At 34.3% G+C, this 23325-nt stretch overlaps 1 protein-coding gene across 1 annotated transcript in view; it reads right to left on the reverse strand.

The window, feature by feature from the left end:
- rdgB (retinal degeneration B) overlaps window positions 1-23325 on the reverse strand; it is a 321056-nt gene that overhangs the window by 9086 nt on the left and 288645 nt on the right. Inside the window, exons 13-25 of the mRNA XM_071593315.1 lie at window positions 22153-22254; window positions 18518-18751; window positions 17255-17417; window positions 16371-16588; window positions 13635-13754; window positions 11704-11863; window positions 10397-10509; window positions 9646-9816; window positions 7550-7732; window positions 6582-6730; window positions 4101-4223; window positions 1788-1896; window positions 1002-1158 (exon numbers count right to left, since the gene is read on the reverse strand). Coding sequence (XP_071449416.1) covers window positions 1002-1158; window positions 1788-1896; window positions 4101-4223; window positions 6582-6730; window positions 7550-7732; window positions 9646-9816; window positions 10397-10509; window positions 11704-11863; window positions 13635-13754; window positions 16371-16588; window positions 17255-17417; window positions 18518-18751; window positions 22153-22254 — 2002 coding nt within the window. The remainder of the gene's footprint in view (window positions 1-1001; window positions 1159-1787; window positions 1897-4100; window positions 4224-6581; window positions 6731-7549; window positions 7733-9645; window positions 9817-10396; window positions 10510-11703; window positions 11864-13634; window positions 13755-16370; window positions 16589-17254; window positions 17418-18517; window positions 18752-22152; window positions 22255-23325) is intronic.

Here is a 23325-nt window from a genome sequence, read left to right on the forward strand (position 1 = left end):
CCTCTTCAAGGCATTGCTTCACCCAAAAGCTTTCGGCATTTCATGCAATGATCCACCGTTTGACCGCTATCCCTATGTCAAAATTCAATGTAAATAAGGAACTTAATGTAATTAAAACGTTAGCAGTAAACAATGGGTATTCAGAAGATCTAATAAATAAACTTTACCGGAATAAACTTACAAAAATAGCCTTAAGCCACATTTACAACCCCGAACATGTAAAAGATCCCACTGCCAAATGGCGGAGAATACTATATCTTGGGACTATTTCTCAAAAAGTAATTAAAAGTTTACCTAAAGAAAAAATTAAATGTGCCTTTTACAGTCGTTCATGCCTTAAGAACCTGATCTCTCACACTAAAGACAAAGTCCCCGAAAACGAGAGGAGTGGAGTGTATGAGTTAAAGTGCTCGGATTGTAGCACAAAGTATATTGGACAAACAGGACGGAAATTTAAAGAAAGGATTAAAGAACACCAAACATGTGTAAAAAATAAGAACATAACATCCCTCTTTGAAAAACACCTCATCGAAAGTGATCACAAAAGTGACTTTGTGACAAAAATTATTCATTTTGAAGAAAAAGGTCAAAGGCTCGATGCTTTGGAGCAGTTAGAAATTTTGAAATGTGTCCGTTGGAAAGATGATCTTGCCAACGAAATTTTGTATCCCTCCCACTCCCCACTCCTAGACCTACCACTCTTCTAAATCAAAAATGTAATTCTCTTTTCTTCCCAGCTACATTGTAACCTTTTTACCCCTCCGACCTCCCTCTCTGACCAACCCCCCCCTCCTATGATCAGAAGGTATATATAGCCAGCGTGCTTCTATGAGGACCACCTGATGATGACGTTCAACGTCGAAACCTGGGTCGTGTGTTTTTTAAATAAAGTGTGTGGAATTACAAAGTCAATTATTTCATTACATTTCAATATGTTATGCAAATTCCACAAAGTTACGCCTGAGACAACAAATTCTGTAGTATCTCTTTTGAAAACTTACCTAACCACCATTTTGATTGGATACATTCCATATCCAAGAGTCTTATCTACTGAAATTGTATGGGCTACCCTTCCAGCTTTGTCTGTTACTTCAGTAGCAATTAAAGTCCACTCTCCAGCAGGAGCATCTTTCATTACATAGATATCAACCTTTTCCCCTGAAAATGAACAAAATACCAAGTAAAACCAATCTGATAGAAACCTGACGTTTCTTGACACATACCAATTTAAAAAATTTTAACTAACGCAATGCAATGCACACACAGACACACATATATATACACACCCAGACAGACACACATAAAGGGCATTCCCCTCTTACTGTCTAGCCTACCACCACTAATATTAATTCTCTCTCTCATATACTTCCTTGTATTATCTGAGCAGTTGTAATTTTCATTCTAATCAGTTCCAAACTATAAGACACAAGAGCTTAGAGTGAAATCAGAGCATTGAACATGACTCTCTGTACTCTCACAAATTCCCAAGTAGCTCCAGCAACCTGTTTTTATCTTACTAAAATTATGATAACTCTAGCACTGTAAAACATTTTTAACAAAATACATGCCATTTTTCAATAAGAACTGTTTCATGGTTTATATTTTTATTTTCAGCATTGTGACATATGTTCTTGTTTCTTCAAATATATGGAATCCAAAGAAATTCATCTCTGGAACTCAGCCAAGGGTTTCAAAATGAACCTTCTCCTTGGAATAATTCCAAGCAATACAAATACAGAAATCATTTACCATCTTCAAACTAAAAAATGAAAGAGGATATGGCTCACCAGTCAGAGTAATCATGTCCAGGGGGCCATACATGAAGCGTGCAACAAGAACCTGAGGAACACCATCCCTTACAATTACATCATTTGCCCGGTGATTGGCAGCTACATTCTATAAGAGCGAAAATTATTATGAAGTCATATTCAGAAATTGATAGAATACCAAGTTATTTTACTTTCCAGAGGTTACCAACTAACATTCATCTAAAAATAACAACATACATTACATTCCTTATTCTTTAACAAATAATTATAAGGGATAATTTGTCATTAATTAAGGTGCAAAAGGTATATTGGAAATCAAGGCACTGAGGTAACAATAAATCTCCAAAAAATAATCTGCATTTTAGCTAATGGTTATTACAAAATGAGCCCAGTTGAATAAATAATTTTGGGAGCAGAAAATCAGGATTAATTGATACAAGGGGCACGAAAAGATAACAATTGAAAAGTATTAAGGGTTGAAAACCAGATCAAAGCTATACAGGTATACAGTAGAACCTCGCTTAGTGAGCACATTACACAGATATTAATGCTCATAATGAGCAAAAATATTGGTCCCAAAAATGGCTTGCTTAATGAGCAACTTTTTGCATATCAATTGACAAAGATACGGAATTTTCCAGATTCATTGCACGCCTGCCACTGCAGTTTGTCTCCAGCACTTGTTCCGCTAACAACTTAGCATTTATAGTGATTACACAATTTTTCAAACACATTACTGGGGATTTTTTTGTGCAAAGTTTAATAATATTTTGTGCATAGTTTTAACATTGACTCAGAAGAAAAATCTGTAAGAAAACAGTCATAAGAGAATAAAAATAAACAATAACATTAGAAATGCAGAGTAAAATAATTGAAAATTGGGAACAAGGTAGGCAGCTACAGTGTGTCTGATCTAGTGTGCCCATCAACAGTTAATCAACGTCAACAGTCAGTCGATATCAATGATTGGTCTTTTCTTCAAGAACATGGACAAGACTAAGGAGATAGATTTCTCAAATAGAGTGACAAGGTTGCTTCTCATATGCATGAACAAAAAGCGATTGCAATGCAACATTAATGAGAATATAATTTATGAGAAGGGGAAAGTGATTTTTGCCGACCTCATTAATTTGATGTCAGGATCATCAATGGGCGAACAAATATTTAAGGGGAGCTGTGTGTGGTTTGAGAAATTAACGAGAAGAATCGTCATCCACCATGTTGTGGGGCATGGTGAAGCAACAAGTTCTGAGGCAAGGGTAGCAGAGGTGACTTCCAAAGGCTCGTAGAATCTGAGGGTTACCTGACAACATGTTTTTAACTAAGATAAGACAGTTCTCTTTGGGAAGAAAATGCCGACGCAAACCTATATTTCTACTCATAACAGTAGATGACAATGCATTTCTGGATCACAAGTCAATGAAAGGCCATCTCTATTTTTGCATAAAAGTGAGCGGCGATTTGAAAATCAAACCTCTGCTTGTTTACTATTCAGAACTTCCAAGAGCCTTCAAGAAGTTTTAAGTCCAACTAAGCAGGCTAAATGTGATGTGGAAGAAACGGGAAACTTTTGCATTGTACCGTGCATATGAAGCATCGCTCTAATAAGGCAGTGGCAATGCATGCTATTTAAATTTTTTTAACCATCATTCTGAGTTCATTTTTACCAAATTCGACGAAAGCAAATGTCTGTAGACAGCTTTCTAGTGTAAAGAAATCAGGTAAGTACCATAAATAATTAACAATTTAATTCGATTATATTTTGCTTTTACAAATCAAAGTCTCATTCCCGGTAGCTCCATTTCGTGATAGAAAAAAAGGTGAACATAATCCACGATTGTTAATAATGTATACATAATTTTCATTGAATAAACCTTGAGCATAATTTGTTTTTTTGGCATGGAATGCATTATTGTGTTTTACATTAAATCATATGCAAAAAGTTGTTTCACTAAAGGAGCAGAGCAAATGAATCATGTTCGTATTATGTTGTTCCACTGCACATTCTTCAGGCAAACTCTGTTATGGAAACATACATTTTCCATTTCAACAAAACATCAAAACATGTAAAGCTGAGAACTTTATATATTACTTATAAATGATTTTTTCAAGAGTACATTTTAAGAACAGAACTAAGAGTTGAATACGTTTTCGTGGATTAAGGGCAGTTATAATGCTCAAACAAATGTATTGACACAAAATAAATATTTTATTTTTTTAAATTTTACTATGAAAAATCTAATGCCTAACATGAATACGAAGACCAAACAGAAATGCACCCATGCATTAGCATTTTATTTCATTCACTGGAGGAGTTCTAGAGTCACTAACCCTTGATTTCAACTTGACGGACGTTCTTTTTTTGATCCACTTCTCTCTTGGCTGACTTGGGCTGAAACTTGCAATTTCCCGATCATCATTCCCAGAAGGACCTCCTCCTTCAAAGCGACCAACCTGCATAAATGTTAGACAAAGTTAATGAAATCTTATCATTGAAGTTATACAAGCGGTAAGTTACAACAGACGCCTGTGAGGGATAGCCATCAATTAAAATGTATATTTTATAATTCTACATTCAAAAGTACAAAATTATGTTTTCAAAGGAAAATAATTTTCAATGGGAAAAGTATAAAATATGTTTTCAAGTGAAAGAAAAATGTTTCCATTTGGAAAAGTACAAAAAATATGATTTCGAATTAAAACAATTGTTTCATTGGATAAAATTTATTTTCAAGGTAAATAACTAATATCACTTGTACATTTAAATATCATTTTAAGATCATTATGAAGTCATTATTTGCTTTTTCCAAGTGTTTTCCCTGAAAAAATTTTCTAATTACACATTTTTTTCCAATCTGAGAACTCAAGGATTTGCAAGCCTATCTGAGTTAGTGGAATCAAATCACAGAATTACCCCAGGAGATAATGGATTTACACCGCAAATGAACACCGAATAGTTACTTACAACGAGGAAATTTTTTTCCACAGCTATTTTAATCCATTTATCTATGTTTTGACATTTCATAAAGCCAATACTCATACAATCAAGTTACATAGACCAATCGAATACTATCGGGTGGGTTGCGAGTGAAAAATAGAAAATGTACCAACACCCACTAGAACAGCTAATTTCACAATGCTGACTCTGAATTTCACAACCTGGATCCCAATGAACCATACCAACCATGTTGAAGCTCTAAGAGCCAATGCCAGGGCAGGATCAGGAATAATTAGGGCTGAAAGAAAGCCTATTGCATTTAAGATACCTTTAAATAATTTTGGGAATGAATTAATGCTGCAGAGAAACCAAGCATGTGCACATATTATGGAAACTGGAACAAAGAAGACCTAAATTCTTTGAAGATAACCATCAAATAAGATTAGAGAAAGACATTTAAACATGCTGATGGATTTTGTCATTTATGCAGTAAGATTATTAGTGATGTTGCCCCATGGGATTCAACAAGGAGAATAGAAATGGTGAAGAAAGCCTTCTGCTAGATGTAACAACATACGTAGACATACAGAAGCACATCATCGACTTTTATATGGAATTAACTTTTGTATCAACAAAATTACTATATAACTAATTTCATTACAAAGTTTTTATTCCGCAAAGTTAATTGACAATGATTACAATGCAGCAGAGTGTAAAAAACATTAGCCTTGACCGAATGATTTTTATACTCTGCAATTGTTGCATTGTAATGCACATTAGAGGATGGCTCCGTCAAAAAGTTACTGTCACCGCATCTCCCGCAGTTTCTTGTAATTTGACAATAATTTTTTTTTTAACTTCCATAAAGGCTGTGAGATGGACTATATGAGAGGTAGGGAAAATATTTAAAGTCATGAAAATGAGAAAAAATTATGAAAATAAAATAAAATGGGCAAGGTAAAAAAATATCACCCTAAAAAAGAGTGGGAGAAGATGAAAGCCCAAGAGAGACACAAGAAGAATAGGGAAACTAATGGACATGTAGTCCATGGAAGACCAATTAAACAGATATCAGTCCCAGGCCAGCCCCAGAATTGAAGCAGAACCAGTCAGGTATGAATAATTGAACTATTATGGAGAAGAATTTGCAGACAGTGAAGGACAAATTATAAGAAGCTGGTGATCCAAGAGTCAACACAAGGAACTACGAGAGAATGATGTGAATGGCAGGAAAATAAGATTCTAGTCAAGAGAGCTTCTCCAGACAAATCCTCTGACTGACCTATGACAACTACACACACATAGATTTAGCTGAAAATGGCAAATTCAGTCATTATTTATTTAAAATAAAAAGAACAGATGATAGGAATCATTAACCACAATAAATGAATGATAAAACTCCACGGAATATCAACTCGTTCCTCTACTCTTAATGCACTCTAACCTACCATTAGATGCAAAAGAAGAATAGTAAGACATTTATTTTATTTAGCTACTTGAGTGCATACAAGCATTTTTACACCACTTGAAAATTTATGGGTAGGAGATTAGATAACAGAACCAAAATTCATGACTTCTCACTAATGAACAGCATATCATAAGACTTTAAGTACCCAAGTGCTGTTGAATTTTTAGCTGTTTCACCTAATCATGCTTAACATTTGGTGGGCCTGGCTAGTGAGTTTATTGAGATGAGGAACAGAACTGAGTGAGGAGTCACATAAAGCCTCCTAGGTTTCAGACAGTTCCAGAAATTGGAAAAACTTTACAGCTAATTGTGCATGGTACAGCACAAGGTGTCTTACTGTGATTTATGTTTATAGTTGACACACGTATAACCATAATAAAGATGTATCATATAAGAAAATTATTACCTGACGAAGAATGAAGGCTATGACATCCACGGACTCCCAGTAACTGGCATGGAAGAGGTGAGGAAGGGCATTAGTAGGAAAGTTGGCCAGACCTTCTGGGCAATATAGAGCATAGTCCAGTCTTTTTGGTCCCCACCACTTTTGACTCACTGCAAAAATAAATTATGAATTGCAAATTTATCACAACACAATTATTTTATTAATCACTTAACTAGGCACATATTACAAAATTAAGTAAATCAATACAATGTGCACTTGGGGTAAAAGTTTATTCTACTCTTTATGGAGTTATATACTACAGAAGGGAGTTCTCAAACGATTTTACACAAATCCAATACATGGAGATAACCACATTTTAAAGTAAAAAAATATGTACTTGCAGCAAAATATTCCGTGTAGAATATATGCCTGCACAGAGTAAAAAAGTAGTCTGAACCTCAGACATGGCTTGGAAGTGGACACATTTGACACAATATAGGTTACAAGCCTAATAGCAATAGATTAGGTTTTACTTTCTACTGGGGGAATTGAAAAACTGAGGAGTTGAGGATTTTGAAACGAATTTTTAAATATTAAAAATTGAAACACCCTAAGCATTGAAAATAGCTTTAGCAACAATTTAGTCTAAGTCAAATCATATAAAGTATCTTGTAATGAGAATATAATGAACTACATGCAACCTACCAATAATCTCCACAAAAATACTACTTCAGTTGAGTTGATGATTTTGTGATCATTCATTTATAAGTGATAGCTTTCATGAAATACGCCAGTGACATTAATCACAGCCAAAAAAATATTAATCCCCCAATTGAAGATAGTTTTACATGTCAGAACCAGCCATGAAAAGGCTGGTTCTGACAAGCATAGAATGTCATCCTTTGAACTTGAAATATATAAATGAAAGCTCAAATTAAAATGTCAAACTTACATCCGTTATATTACACATCAGTAAAAAGTAAACTTACAGGCATTTATTGTTTGTAGAGGAAGAGAATCAATGACTCCGGACATGGTGCTCTGTATGCTAACCTCGGACATTCGGCGCAAGTGAACCCCAGAAGGCCCTGAGGTGGACCCATGCGGGCCTCCCTTAGATCCCCCACTGGCTGTGTCCACAAATAACTGTGGGTTAGCCTGGACGAATTCCACTGAAATCAAATGCAAAATATAATTTGGTAAGATTGTTTTAGAATTTTAAAATAATGCTTTTTTAACTAACTTTGGGCAACCAAAAAAGAACAGGTGACTTGTCTTGAAGTGATAAGTTTAGCATACTTGCCCATTCCTACACTGAGGAATGTTACAATGATTTGAAGTCACTAACATAGTGCCGTGATGCAAAGGGTCACTGTGTTTTGCACCTATAGGAGGGGAGTTGGCAATAGTATGTGAGATATCAAAGCAATCCCTTCATAAGTGATACTATTACCACTATTTTAGAAGAGTTGAAGCCAGTCTAAGATATTATCAGACTTTGATTATGCTTGTGGCATGCCGGTAAAAGTAAACCGAAACTGTATGGTAGAGTGACATAACCGTTAGGTGGGAATGCAGCATATGGCATGGCTAATGCAAAGGCCAGTGACCTTCCTTAACCTATCTTAAATTATTCATATGAGTAAATAAATCATTTCTTTATTAAATTTTGCTAAGCCAAGTTGGTTCAGTTCCATGGGGATTTAAATTACTGATTAAACTTGATAATTAAACAAAAATAAAAACTAAGTAAGACGTTCAGCAAATAAATAATCAAGTTTGAAAAACAAAAGCAATATGAATGCACACATAATTGTGACTTATAATGATTCTGTGGCAACACAAAGTGTTTCCACTGTCCAGAATAATTAAGCCAGCCTTTAATCCATACACACAACAGTTTCAGGTTTAACTTTATGGAATTATTTCATGATGAGGATAAAAAAGAAACTTTACACTTCCACAATAAAGATTTAATATTTCATGACCATGAGCTTTTAATCCTTAAAATTCCTTGAACTTTAAGGGTTCAAAATGGATCTCTCACTGTCACCTTTAATTAAATAAAAAAAGTTGAAGCATGTTAAAACAGAATATCCTTCATTAATTGGTATTTTTATTTTATCACTGAATTGGCACACATTCAGAATGAAATAATGCATCTTAATTTAAGTGGTCGGTTGCTCTAAATTTGTCAGTTAAATGTATTCAATCTCATGTCACATGTTACAGTAGATTATTTTGTGATTGTTATACTTCATACTGACAGGGAGAATATTGATGCATATGTATTACTCATTATTACTTTATAAAATTAATAAATCCTATTCTAAATTCATCATTCATTATTATAAATTATTAATACTGAAAAACAAGAAGCGTATGCAAGGTACACTAGAGCAATTCTTTCAAAAATGACAACCCTTCTTAACTGTCAATTTTCAGTGAAGCATCCAGCATTCCTTAATACAGTTTTCACTGCACATACTTGAAATATACACCCACTTACTGCAGGCATTTTATACACATGATTTATGCCAATTATTACATAGAAATTGAAAATATTCTCACCTCAGATGAATTATTATAACAACTATACTATGAGGTTCTATAAAATGAACACCTATTTTTATGGGCCCAAAAACTCATAAAATGAAGGATTTATGGCATAAACTTTATGCTCATCAAATAACTGTATTGGTGGAACAAAGTACAATGAAGTTGTATGATCACGTTACCTAAAATCAAATTTGGTGCCAATGTCAGATAATATTCTCTGATAAATTTTTACTAAATGACTAATGGCACTGGCATTCACCATCAATGCATTGAGAAAGCCACTCCACCAATAGTTATTATAATGATGCTATCTACAATTAGGTTATAAAAATGTTGAAACAAATCTAAATTGATTGCCATTAGCAAATGAATTTTACCAAAGTTAGAATTGGCTCTAAATGCATTGATCCATAAAATGAAATCTAAATATGTGTCATCCCTTACAACTACCCACCTATAATCATAAAAACACAAATATTGACAAAACGTGTGGCACTTTCAAATTAACCCAAGGGACATAGCTCACATAGATGATGAGGCTGTCCGTTGCCGAGTGGGTACTTCTGATAACGGGCTATATTAACTGGAGGAAGCATTGAAAATCTAGCAGAAAGTAGGGGCTCTATCCTGGCAGAGCCGGGATCAGTCGGATGAAATAAATTGTACACTTGATTTGCAAGAGGCCTAGGAACAGGACCTAAAGTAGAAAAAAGAAACAATTATCTCTGATAATAAATAAAAATTATAAAAATCATTTCATTAGAAAATCTTAAAGCTCTATTGAAAGTTTACTCAATTCCAACTTGAATATGAAAGTGGCAGGCAGTGTTAGGCAGTTTTAATATGGCATTAATTTCATGATCATACATTCTATAGAAAAAACATTCATTCATGTCAATTTACATTATAATGTGTTATAACTGAGAATTTAGACTCATTAAGAACAATTATCATTATTTTAATGGTGAATAAGAACACTTTAACACATTTCCATCTTGTCTACTAACTGTAAATTTTATGAATTTTCACCTTGATTCATACCAAACTATAAATATGCACATGTACAATACAAATTTAACAATTTATGTAATAAATTATTTAAACAGAAGGTAAATATAAAAATGTAAAGTTTCTTCCATTGTGGAATAAATTAACATTGCCTAGCACTTCGAGGAAGCATTTTTAAAAGTTGAGAAGAGAATTTAAGGCAGGTACTATGCACAACTTTTTCATGCAAAAATGCATGAAAGTTAGAATACAGATATTGCTCAACTTACAGGTCTTATCTTCTGCAGCAGATATTTTTCGATAAGAGAGAACCAAAGCCAATGGACTCCCAAACATGAAGAAGTCACTAACTTCAAATTCAAGTTTACAGTGATGAGTATCACTAGAAAAGACAATAAAACAATTCTAATTGCAGGGAGAAACACACAAATAATATTAATATTTTCTTAGTTTAAAAAATTATACTAAAAGCTATGGGGCTGGGACTAAGATAAGAGTTTATTCTTCAGAAATCTTTGTTGTGCAGGGGTTTGAAAGCTGGAGGTCTTACTGTAATACAGGGTGTGAGAGACAATGTGAAAAACTAAAATTCTCTACATTAAATTTGGCATTAACATATTGTGAAAATGAATGTTTTCACTTTCTGTGCACAAAAATATTTCTCAAGGTAGAACAAACATCACAATGAAGAACATTGAAATGTATGTGGTGTTATTACAGTAAACCTTCACCAATCTGGACTCTATGGGGTCAGGGGTCATCTGAATTCAGCGAAATCTGGGTCAACCAGGGATTATGACACACATAATCCCAAAAGAGTGTTTTTTACCTCTTTTCTTTGGCATGCTTAATCACCGGTGACTTATATATGCATTAAAACATTTGGCATTATTTTTATACTGCTAAATATGTTTGAGGATAAAATTTAATAGAAACAATAATATACTGAAATTTATTTCAAAAGCAGCTTTTTTTAAGATCATCTTTTTCCCAAAGATTCGGCAAAAAAAGACAAAGATGTAAAATAAAAACACCCATAAATCTATTTACGCTCGCATCGCTCGCAATCGCTGTACGCATTAAGAAAATAGAATTTTATACTTTTATTTCACAATCAATGAAGATTGATCAAAAAGGCACTTAATACATCCTTAGAAATGGTGATTCTCACAATTTGAAAAAGTTATTAAGATTGTATTATCTAAATTACCCAGCAGCAATATAAGAATAATATTGTTATATTTTAGTAATGTGAGAACAATTTTAATTTGATAAACATGATGAAAATGAAAAGAGTATCTATAGCCAAAGTCAAGACGGAACCACAAAAAAATTCTCATTTTAATCTAAATTTATACTTGATCTATAATAATAAAAATATTAAATAAACTTATACACCAAAAACACCAATAAAATGATAAAAGCTATTATGTCTAAAGAGATAAGTAAGCACTATTATTATTATAGCACGAACCTAATGCAAAATAAATGATCAGAAAAATTTTAAGGCTCTTTTAACTCAGGATAGCCAATTCCTAGAGTGTATTCCAATAATAAAATCACCCCAATTCAATACCTAGTGGATGAGGATCTCCTCCGTGGAGTGGGTGCTGAGAGGTGCCTTATGTGATGATACTGACTATGAGCACCTGCCGACGGGGGTGGGGTTGGAAGGGGGTCACCTCCGGGAAATTCTGTATGGCCATAGTCAGCAGAGTGAAGGCGACCGCCATCATCTGAAAATCAATGTGAAAAAAATATATTTTAATCTCAATTCAGGGTTAGGAATTAAGAGCAAGCCCATTGGTGGACATTGTGGGCAAAAATAACTTGAATGAAGGAGAAAATAAATTTGGAACAAAAATAATAAAACAAAATACTTTCCATATCGGCATAATTAAAAATGTTCCATCACACATATGATTACCGTATTTCCAGGCCGATAAGGTGCACTTTTTTTTTACTCCAAAAGGTACCCAAAGAATCAGCATGCATCTTATACGTGGGCATACTTCACCCTAAAAGCACAAGCTGATTTGCGGGAAAAACACATGCTTTCAAGTATTTTTTCCAGCATAAGGCATGGTAGCCTTGGTTACAAATTCTGACACCATAACTGCTTTGAGTCAGTAGTTAGAAACAGAGCTTAAATATTTCATTGAAAGTACTTACTAAACGAATTCCCAAATAATTCGTGACTGCATACAATGCAGCACGTTAATTTCATCTCTCATGTGATGCTGCCGCAAAACAATGTATTGTAATGCCCCTCAGCTAATACATACATGCAAATTTACTCTTGAGTCAAAAGGCACTCCAACCTTTACATAGTATAAGAGTGTTGTAAATGCAAAGAAAATGGTTGCTTTCAATGCAAAGTTCGATGATACCAAAATAATACCAGAAACTAAGTGCTACATGAAAAGTTAAAATGATAATAGCCTCAAGGGATCTTATGAGATAAGATTGTCGTACAGTATCACATTAAAATTTGAATTCGTGAATAATGCTTCAGGACACGGAAACAAGGCAGCCTACTTAGGTAGATCAGACCACAAAGATAAAATAAGGGAGATAGATTCCAGTACAGATAGATACAAATACTCATTCTTTCCCCGAACAATCAGAAATCATAATAGTAAGAAACTGACGTCACTTTAGAAATATTTAAAACATTTAATTTACTAGTCAGAACAAAATTAAACATTGCAAAGACGTCAGGTATATTTGCAGGTGCAGTTTGTGTGTTTGCATGTGTGAGGGTTGTATGGGTTTTTGCATGAATGTAGACCATGTTTTGCTTGTGGACGGTATAAATTTGTGGCTTTGCATGCCGTTTTTTTTCTTTACTACGGGTGGTGCCCTAGCACCCCCCGCCACACGCCCTTGCAGGGGCTTGTGAGGTATTAAGTAATAGATGTAGAGGCGTTTTGGATCAGTGATGTCGAATTTCTTGGATTCTACAATGAATAAACATTGATGTACATGTAGTTGCTTATTTTTTAAGTAACGATTCAATTTTCTTAGCATTAGGTGCTATCATCAAAATAATTAGATCCTTTTCTGCCCAATCCAAGTATTTTTCGTAATATCTAGCATGAAAAATCAGGGTGTGTCTCATGGGCTGGGAAATACAGTGATCCTCTTGAAATTAAAGTAAAAAATCCACTCGAATACCAATTATTTCACAGATGTACATACTGATAATAGGAATTCAATGCAATTTCATTGATTATTCAAATTTATGCCGGAGTTACTTCGTTCCCTCAATAAGTCTTAACAATAAGTTTATTAATATGTAAATAAAAGATTGATTTGATCAACAAAATTCATATTTTTGTACTCAATAAAATTATCAATAATAATAAAAGCAGATTAAAAAAAAATAGACAGAAGCATTAATTGAGTAAATAAAGTAATATAGAGCAAACAAAGAAGAGAGAGACAGAGAATGGTTGATGAGATGATTTGCAAATATTTATAATTGAATTAGATAGCAGAATCCACCTGAAGCAGATGTACCATGATATTCGCCATCAAGAATGCTATTTTCACTGTCATGGCGTGACTGGTACTGGGCTGTCCGGCACAAGGCATCATACCCCAAAATGGCACCCACAGAGTCACCTGAAAGTTAAGCAAACAATAATTGGTTCGTTCCTAATCCAAGGATTATAAGCCTTGCTTATACATGTTTTAAATTATGTTGCAAGCACTTACATATTTTGCTTTGATGTTTTTCATATGGTTATTAGTAATTTTATACCAAAAAGCAACCACTTACAGATTGAATATACGTCTTATCATTAATTTATACGTGTACTCTATTTAGTTAATATATATTAATTTTTTTTAACAAAATTTGATATTTAAATCTTTATTGCAGAAACATAATGGCAAAAAATGACTCATCAAAGAATAAATGTATACGACAGCATAATCTGGATTATCTTAAGTATGGATTTATAGAGTCTATATGCCTAGATATGCCCATCTGCTTACTATGCGAAAGGGTGTTTTTCAAATGAAGTGATGAAATCTTCCAGACTAATTCACCATTTTAGGAAGACAGACAGAATACAACACAGAATAGACTTCAACATTTTTTCAGTCACTTTTGTTTTTGTTTTTTTTTGTGACATATTGCAACATTGCCCAACATTTTCAAGTATGTTGTGTAATACTTCAAAACATATCACTGATAGTTTTCGTGCATCATACATTTCTCTATAAATTGCCAAATCTGGAAAGCCACACACTATTGGTGAAGAACTCATCTTTCCAGTAGTAAGTGAAGTCCTGAGTACTGTTCTGCATAAGTCACCACATGATACAATAAAAATTATTCCCTAAAGCAAGACTTCAGTTCAACGACAAATAGAAGAAATGGCTCAAAATGTGGAAGAAGTATTGTGCAGCATCCTGAGAGCAACAGAATTTGAATTGCAGTTGGACCAGTCAACTTTGCCAAGTAATGAATCTGTGCTTCTACCTAGCGCATGCTTTATCAAAGATGAAAATCTATCTCAAGAGTTGTTGTTAGCTAGGAAATTAGAAACTGACACTAAAGTGAAGTCAATATTTTGTATCGTAGAGCAGTTCTTCAGGGACAAAAAATTCCACTTTCTAATATACCTGCTGTTGCGACAGACGGAACTCCATCAATGACTGGTCGTCACCATGGCTGTACTGCACACTTGAGAAAATATGAACCAAATGTTTTTGCTATTCACTGTGTCATTCACCGACAACATCTAGCAGCTAAAATACTGAGTGATCGCCTTCACAAGTATCTTTAACATTGTAATTAAACATCCTATCCCATTCTTAAACATTGTAATTACAGTAATTAATAAAATCAAAGCCCATACTCTTAATGATAGACACTTTCGAGAGTAATGTGATGAGAAAGACAAAGACTTTCGTAAGACAAAGAAGTTCGTTGGCTATCAAAAGGCAATTGTATATAGTGCTTCTATAATCTTTTTGACACTGTCATGCAGTTTTTTGAGTAGAAAGATGTTTTTCTCAGTGACAACCTTAAAGAGATTATGAGTGGCGTTGCATTTTTGTCTGAACTATTTGCAAAGTTCAATGAAATGAATTTAAAATTGCAGGGAAATGATACTAACCTAATAAAGCCAAAATCTGTGGGGACTGGGTTTATTTCCAAGTTGCTTTTATTTAGGCGCAACATAGGTCGCGGCAAGCTTTATCAATTTCCTTCCCTGCTTAAGCTGAAAGAGCAAGCATGGTATGGGTGATGATGATTTGATAGTCTTTCATGACCATTTAGCCACTTTGCATAAAAGGATGACCCAACGATTTAAGGATCTTCTTTTGTTAGAAATTCTAGACTGGGTCATAAATCCTTTTGTAGATATTGAGGAAGTTAGAGTATAAGAGGAAGAATTAATTAATTGGACAACAAAATGACGTTGAATTGAAACCAAAGTTTAAGATAAACTATCAAGAGTTTGGGTACCAGAAGGAGGTCTACGATCGTTGTCCTCCATTATGGATGGTGGTTTAAAAACTCCTTCTTGCATTTCCGACTTCATAGTTGGTGGAACTCGGTTTTAGTGCAGTCATTCAGCTTATTTCCAAGCAGATAAACAGACTTCAGGTTTGTGAACGTGGTGATTTAAGACTCCTACTAAGTGATATTAAACCGGAGGTTGGAAAACTGTACAACGGCATCAAGCCCATCCATCTCATTAAAATTTTATTTGATGGAAATATGTTATTAAATTAGGCAATAGAATCTCCTTAAATGACTCCTAGACTGTGAAAAACTATAATCAATAGTCACTGATATGAAAACTATACATCTATTGGATTTTAAGCAAGCATTTGATTATTCATTGTTTTTAATTAAATTATTTCAATGTTCCTCATTTGGTTATTTCATTTTATGATTTTGATTATTATTTTAAAGCTACTGATTAATTGAGTATAGGTTTTTGGATCCAAGGGGGAGCAGTGGCTCAAAAAAGTTTGGGAAACACTGCTTTAGGGCATACAGAGAACTCAAGAAAGAGGACCACCTAAGAAAACCAAGTGCACAGTATGATTCAAGCATAAATTTAACAGGACTTGTTCAGGAATAGCGAATGAAAGAATTACTGCAGGGAATGTTTACAGTAAACTGTATATTTTGACTGGGGCTCTGGTATGAGCAAAGGATGCTTATTATGAGCCCAGGATAACAGAAAGAGTACCGTAGACATTATTCAAACTTACCAATAAGGCATATTTGGCCAGAAAAACCCTGGCCCTCATCAGATCGCAGGAATTCTTGGTAGGCAGCATTGGCAGCATTTATGGTACGCGAGACAGCTTCATGGTATTCCGGAGTGGATGTTGCAAATATAGGGATGGCTCCAATTGGAATGGAATCATGGGTAACATGAGGAGTGTCTGTGCATGATGGGGAAACATCAAAGCTGTACGGACTGAGACTAGAACAGAATAATTAAGGCTCCATTACTTATTACAGAAAAATTATTACGAAAAAGGCATTCAAGACATGCATAAATGATAAAAGTAGGTGGTGATATTAAATGCTAAATGGGATAATAGACCATATGTAATTAGGATATACTTTAAAATGCCTTTTGCGTCACATGAAATGAAATCTCTATTTCATGGTGTTATTCATATTACTCTCTAATTACATGCTTTTCTTAAAAACTTTTGCAGTATTTAAATACATTTCATAGTTTCAAGTCCATTAAAATAAAAAGATACTTTCACCTGACAACAACGAGATTTTTTTCAATCCTTTCAAAATATGTATCAGTAAATTCTAGAAGATAAAGTTTCTGCATTACTTATTGATTTTGGGAAGAATTAAATGATTATTTCCTGCATGAGTGGATCCATAACAGTCCAGAGACTCTCAGGAGCATGTAATCAGACTACATATTTTAAAATGGTATACATTTTTCAAACAGGCACGCATATTTTACCTTACTAGCAGCTTCCAAAATGATACAAATATCAGATGAAAAGCAAATGTAATCATTTACAAGATCTAATGAATCAAGCTACAAAATACCACTTTTGTAATAATGCATTAACAATTAATAAACAATTTTAAACATTGAAAATTCATTTCTGAATACCTTGAAAGAACCCCCAATCCTTCGGTGCAAATGGATGGACAAGAGACCAATTTTATGTTGATGTGGCCGACCATGGATGGATAATGCTGCCTCATTACCGACTCAAAAGCTCCACGAAAAGTAGTGACGTCAGACTTCTTGGCAGTGAGGTCAACATTCACATCTGGTTGGAGAAAAAATTACATTAGCAATACTCAGAGATTAGTAGTAAACTACCATGCTGGTATGGGCTGGTACAATCTATAGTAATTTATGATAGTTGGCAGCATCAGTCATGGGTTGTGAGAGGGTATGAGAATATTCAAAGTGGATATTTTCCTGAAATAATCTCAAAAGAAGAAAATCCTATAGCCAATAAAAATAATTAAGAAGAACTCCAATACCGGTATTTCGGTCACCAGGTGACCATCAACGGGGAGAGCAATCAAATGGGAACTTGAACTTGGAGGAAGAATATGCACCAGGCACTATCCAAAGTCAAGTCTTGACTTTGGACAGTGCCTGGTGCATATTCTTCCTCCAAGTTCAAGTCTTGACTTTGGACAGTGCCTGGTGCATATTCTTCCTCCAAGTTCAAGTTCCCATTTGATTGCTCTCCCCGTTGATGGTCACCTGGTGACCGAAATACCGGTATTGGAGTTCTTCTTAATTATTTTTATTGGCTATAGGATTTTCTTCTTTTGAGATTATTTCTTTAACAGCCAATAGCTCCACATCGTCCATTTTGGATATTTTCCTGCCCAAAGGAACTAAAGGAGTTCCAAGAAACTGCGGGAGATAAACTCTGAAATTTTGGGGGCTTTAAAGGAACACAAGATGCTGTGACGAAATATGTACCGTACATACAATGTCCCAGGCTTGCCCCAAAATTTCAGAGTTAAAGAGGACGCCTCGATAACTTAACTGGCTAAAGCACTCGGCCGGACATCCGGGCTTGAATCCCGGTTAAGATTAATAATTTTTACACTATGCAATCGTTGCATTGAACTAAAGGAGGTTTCTTCTGAAAGATGGATAAGCATCTGTAGAATACACAAAATAATTTATTAAACTTACAAACTAAATATGATATCATCATCATGATTTCACCAATGGTACAAAACTGGCCATTCAATAAATTATAATACTGCATACAATCTGTAATGGATTTTTCCAACATTCACAATGACATTTCATGAAGAATACTATGAACATGGAGTTTTTAAATTGTTGTTCTTATTCTCACCTAATTTCCCCAGATAAAATATCAATGACAGCACTCACCTAGAACACTGCCTGCATGGAGAATGAGGAGAAGAACAGTAGTGCTGGAAGATGATGACAAATGATCCGCAAGTGGAAAAACAGACGTGGGGTGGTGTTGGTAGTGATGATGTGCTGGGGACATGGTGGGTGAAGCTGGAAGGGAGGAAGATGTGTCCAACACTACTCCCTGAACTGGTCTTGCAGCACGCTCACTAACCATTCGCTGAAGGAACGAATGGTTGAATATGCTGTCTGCACCACCAGTGGAGGAAAAAATTCATGGTTTGAAAAAAATGATTGAATGCAGAGATGAAATTACAATTTACCTGACCCTTTGCAAACATTGAGCGCAATCAGTAAGAATAGTAAATATTAAACTAGCATAAAAGTAACAAGCTACTGCTACAAACTGTGGGTAAGCCAAAAAGCACACACAATGCAAAAACCCAATTACTTAGAGAGCATTAATAGTCACCATGCCAATGATTCAATGAAAAAATGACATGACTCTATTGAAATTATATTAAATTCCAATGAATACTGATGAATGCATAACTGTTTAGGATTTACGAAAGGACCTATAAGCCTGGACCAACGACTACATAATCCAAATGAGAACAAATCGTACTTCACCTGAAAAAGACAACTAACCATTGGGTGATAAAAACATTGCACATGAATGAATACCCGAAGAGAACTCTATTCATCTACATCATTAGGTGGAAGCCTTCATAAATATCCAATAACAATTATGAAACATAGGGTCGGTGGACCATAACCAACAATATTTCAACACTCACTCAGTCAATATTTCCCTTAATTTGCTATTTTTGACTAATTTTTTCAAACAAAAAAATCCTGGATTATTAGGTATTCTGCGATAACTTTATCAGGGATATTTTATTTACCATCAATTAAGACATTCCACTGCACGCACAATACACATATTTTTTTATAAATAGCTTACCAACTTATTTATTGATGATAATTGATATTGTTAATATGTAGCTGACTGATTATTAATAATAATTACTAAATAAATGTTTATGGATAACACATCACAGGGGATTAATTATGGAAACAGTTACATTTTTCTGAAAATTATTGCATTTGGTTAGTAAACATTATTATAACTATTATAATTAAGTATATTAAGGAATTGGCAGAATTTATTGAATGAGTTTTAATAAAACCCCTCTCTTCAAAATTAATTTTAATTTTCATAGAATTCTATCAAGTATTTCCCAAGGAAACTGCACTGAAGATATGAACTAACATACACAAATGACACGACACTTGGCTCACTGGTAGGCTTGACCTCCCTCCCGCAATGTGGGGAGGAGGGACGGTGCGAAATCAAATTGCACATGACTGCGTTAAATAGTTCAACAATAGCATTCTTTCCCAATGGCCTTGATATACAAGAGGCTATTGTGTGACATACATGAAAATCATTTTAATCCTCTTGTGCAACACTGTGAGGTTTTTTAATGTGACTCCACTCTGGGGAATGGAGAGGGAAGTCTTTGTGGCTTTGTCTGGTTGAAAACAGTCAAAAACACTGTGACAACACTTAGGTGCAGTACCTATAGAAGTGGTGTGATAAAACAAATATGGTGACCTACATAAAAATAGATTAAAATGTAGAGGAGAATACAATCTTGTTTGATAGCAACTATTAAGTTAACTGCATTTTTTTACACTTTGTGAAATTTCCTCATCAACAATTTCCAGCTGGTTTTGCATTACTCACGCAATTAATGAAGTTATGATGACAATAACATTTTAAAATTAATTGTTTGGGCATAGCTCATTGACATGTTTCACTGCATGCTAAGAAAAATATGACAACTTGGTGACATTCCCATCAAATGCAATGCACAATCCTCAAGCTGTAGAACTCGTCTCCTAAAGGACTGTTTAAGATGCTGCAGGACATCAAATTATGCAGTTGGTAAAGAAGGCTCAAGGTTGACTTCGTGCCACTTTACTCACTGAATTTTTAAAATGCCAAAATTAGTAAGCAAATGAGAGAAGAACAGCCAATTTCTTACACTCATTCTAAATCAAGGAAATGCAATTGTGTCCGCAATCTAAGCAAGGGAAAAATTCGCAAGAAACACATACAACTGGACCAATTAACATCTTGACCAAACCCTTGTCAGTTACCATCAATAACTGCCAAAGTTTAATTATCATTTAAGCTTCCAAAGAAACTGCGGGAGATGCCGCAACAGTAACTTTTACGGTGTCATCCGCTATGCAATTCAATGCAATTTCAGAGTTTAAGAGGATGCCTGGATAGCTTAACTCGCTAAAGCACTCGACCGGATATTGAGGGATCTGGGTTCGAATCCCAGTCAAGGCAAATGATTTTTACACTCTGAAAATGTTGCATTGAATCATTTAAACTATATCTTCAATCACAAAAATATGTATGCACATGTAAATATGCTTCAAAAGCTTACAGTGGACAGTTGTACAAATGGTTATGTCACTTGAAGGATAATTGGTGAGATTCACATTGCTTCTGCCTGCCTGTATTACGATCAACTAAACTTTATTTTATCATTAAGAAGTGAAATTACAAGAAAAACTATGGCAAATATAAATGAAAAAACCAATAAAAACTCCAAGACATAAAAATGAACCAACAATAAATTATAGTGTAATGGTAAAAAGTATGAACTACCTACTAATGCAATTTAATGCTAACAATGAAGCATTATGCTAAGAGTAAGAATATATCAGCAATGGGAAGACATGAAGTAAGACAAGAGTGTTGCATGCACAGTTGCATAGCCCATTTGTCAGAATGATTCCTGAACAGATCCTCTAGTAGAATAGAAATGGAATCATCCATAATAAAATTTATCTTCCACGGAACTGCTTGAAACAACTTTGGGAATTAGAAACTGAATAATTAAGAGGGAAATCTTTGGTTTTACGTAAGTATTCAATGTGAAGAAATATTACTATCTTTAGTATTAGTATACGAATACTAAGCAAACCGCCAATTTTAAAATGCACAAGATTCCTTGTAATAGTGGTAGTTTTTAAGGGAGGTGACCGACAGCTAAGGTCATTTGCGCTATTACCGATGGATGGGAAAGGAGGAAGGGTGAAGAGAACCCCGGCATCGGCAACAGCCTACTCTTAACGAAAGGCACCAAGAAGTCCGCAGTTTAACATCTCATCATATGGAAGGTGTACTCACTCTAAGTTCTCTCCACAAAGCACTTCAAGTAGAGATCGGGATACAATTTTTTTTACAATTGACATATTGCATAGAAACAAATAAACATAACCATACAAATAACTCAAAGAATGACAATGTCTCCAATACCCAACACCACTTTTGATGACTACTTTCACTTCCGCCTGTATTGTTCATCCTACATACACGTACGTATCTTTTGCACAAATATTTCTGTTACTGACTAAATTTTAATAATGCTTAGGGTCAATTCTTTGAAATAAAAATTCTTCTTTCTGCTTCATTGTAAGCCAAAGAAAAAGTTATAAGCTGCATTCCAAAAGAAGTATCATTTTTTACAGAGCAAATAACATCTAATTCAAAATGATGCAGTGAAAACCAGGCTCATCATGCAGTATCTTCATTTACATGTTTCATTATCCATTCCAGGACATACCTTGCTTATTTTCATCGTTTGGGTTATCTCCATCGGCTATTCCCTCCTCTGACAGGAGCTCCATTGAGCTCCATTTGTTCAGTGAAGCTGAGTCACCCAGCTCTGGGAATAAATACAAAACCTTCATTCCATTAGCCACCAATCCATTTGGTAATGAGTTTATAAGGAAATCTTGTCTAATTTCAGTGCTGAGCTAAATTTGTGAAATGATGCGGACAAATAAACAAATGACCTACAAAACATTTCCTCTTGATTTAATCTTTTTAAAAAAATCATCAGATTATGATGCAAAATTTCAAGGTACCAAATTCAAAATTAATGACAAATCATTCGCGCATGCTCTAAACTATTGCATATCAAACTGTTTCATCCACATGTTCACTGAGCTAAAAATAATAATGAAGAAATTAGCCATTATATTCATACAGTAAAAATCACTCATCTCTCTCTACAAAACACACATCATATTTAGCTAACCATACAATTTATTTTACAAATTTTTCAGAAAATAACAACAAAAATAAAAAGTACTATAGTAAAAATTCTAAATAAACCATGAAATCTTAAGAGAACTTTAAAAAAATTAACAATGCAAAAAGAGCTTAATAATTTATCCTTGAGATAAAGAGTTCTTTGATATTATATAGGCTATAATATATGAAACTTCCCATTGCTCATACTGGGACAGGCTAAACAGAATCAAAGACTACAACTGGCTAAGGCTATGGAATGCAGATTACGTCTTTTCACTTTACCAGAGAATCGGGAAAATATGAATGTTTTCATATTGCCTTTTTCAAGTTAATAGTACACATTATTTGCTTCTATAATATATAATTTGATGGCAATACATATTTAAGCATCAATAATTATTTTAAGATAGATGGTGATGGCCTACTTAACCAAATCTAGGAGTTTTAGCTGTCAATTCCCGTAAGTGGCTCTCATTTATTCTCTGATCAGGTAACTTCTTCATTTCTTCATATTTCTTCAATTTCACGCATTATCAGTTTCATTATTTTCATCCAAGATCTTCTGGTGTACGTAAAGAATACTAGAGATGTCGATGGTTGATTTTTCAATTATGGACCAGGCCATTCAAGACCGTTATTGACATGGCTTACAACTGAAAAATCAGCATTGATGACCAATAGGAGTCTCTAACGCAACATA

Source organism: Hetaerina americana, unplaced genomic scaffold (genome assembly GCF_022747635.1).
Source record: "Hetaerina americana unplaced genomic scaffold, ioHetAmer1.1.p SCAF_55, whole genome shotgun sequence".
Lineage (NCBI taxonomy): Eukaryota > Metazoa > Arthropoda > Insecta > Odonata > Calopterygidae > Hetaerina > Hetaerina americana.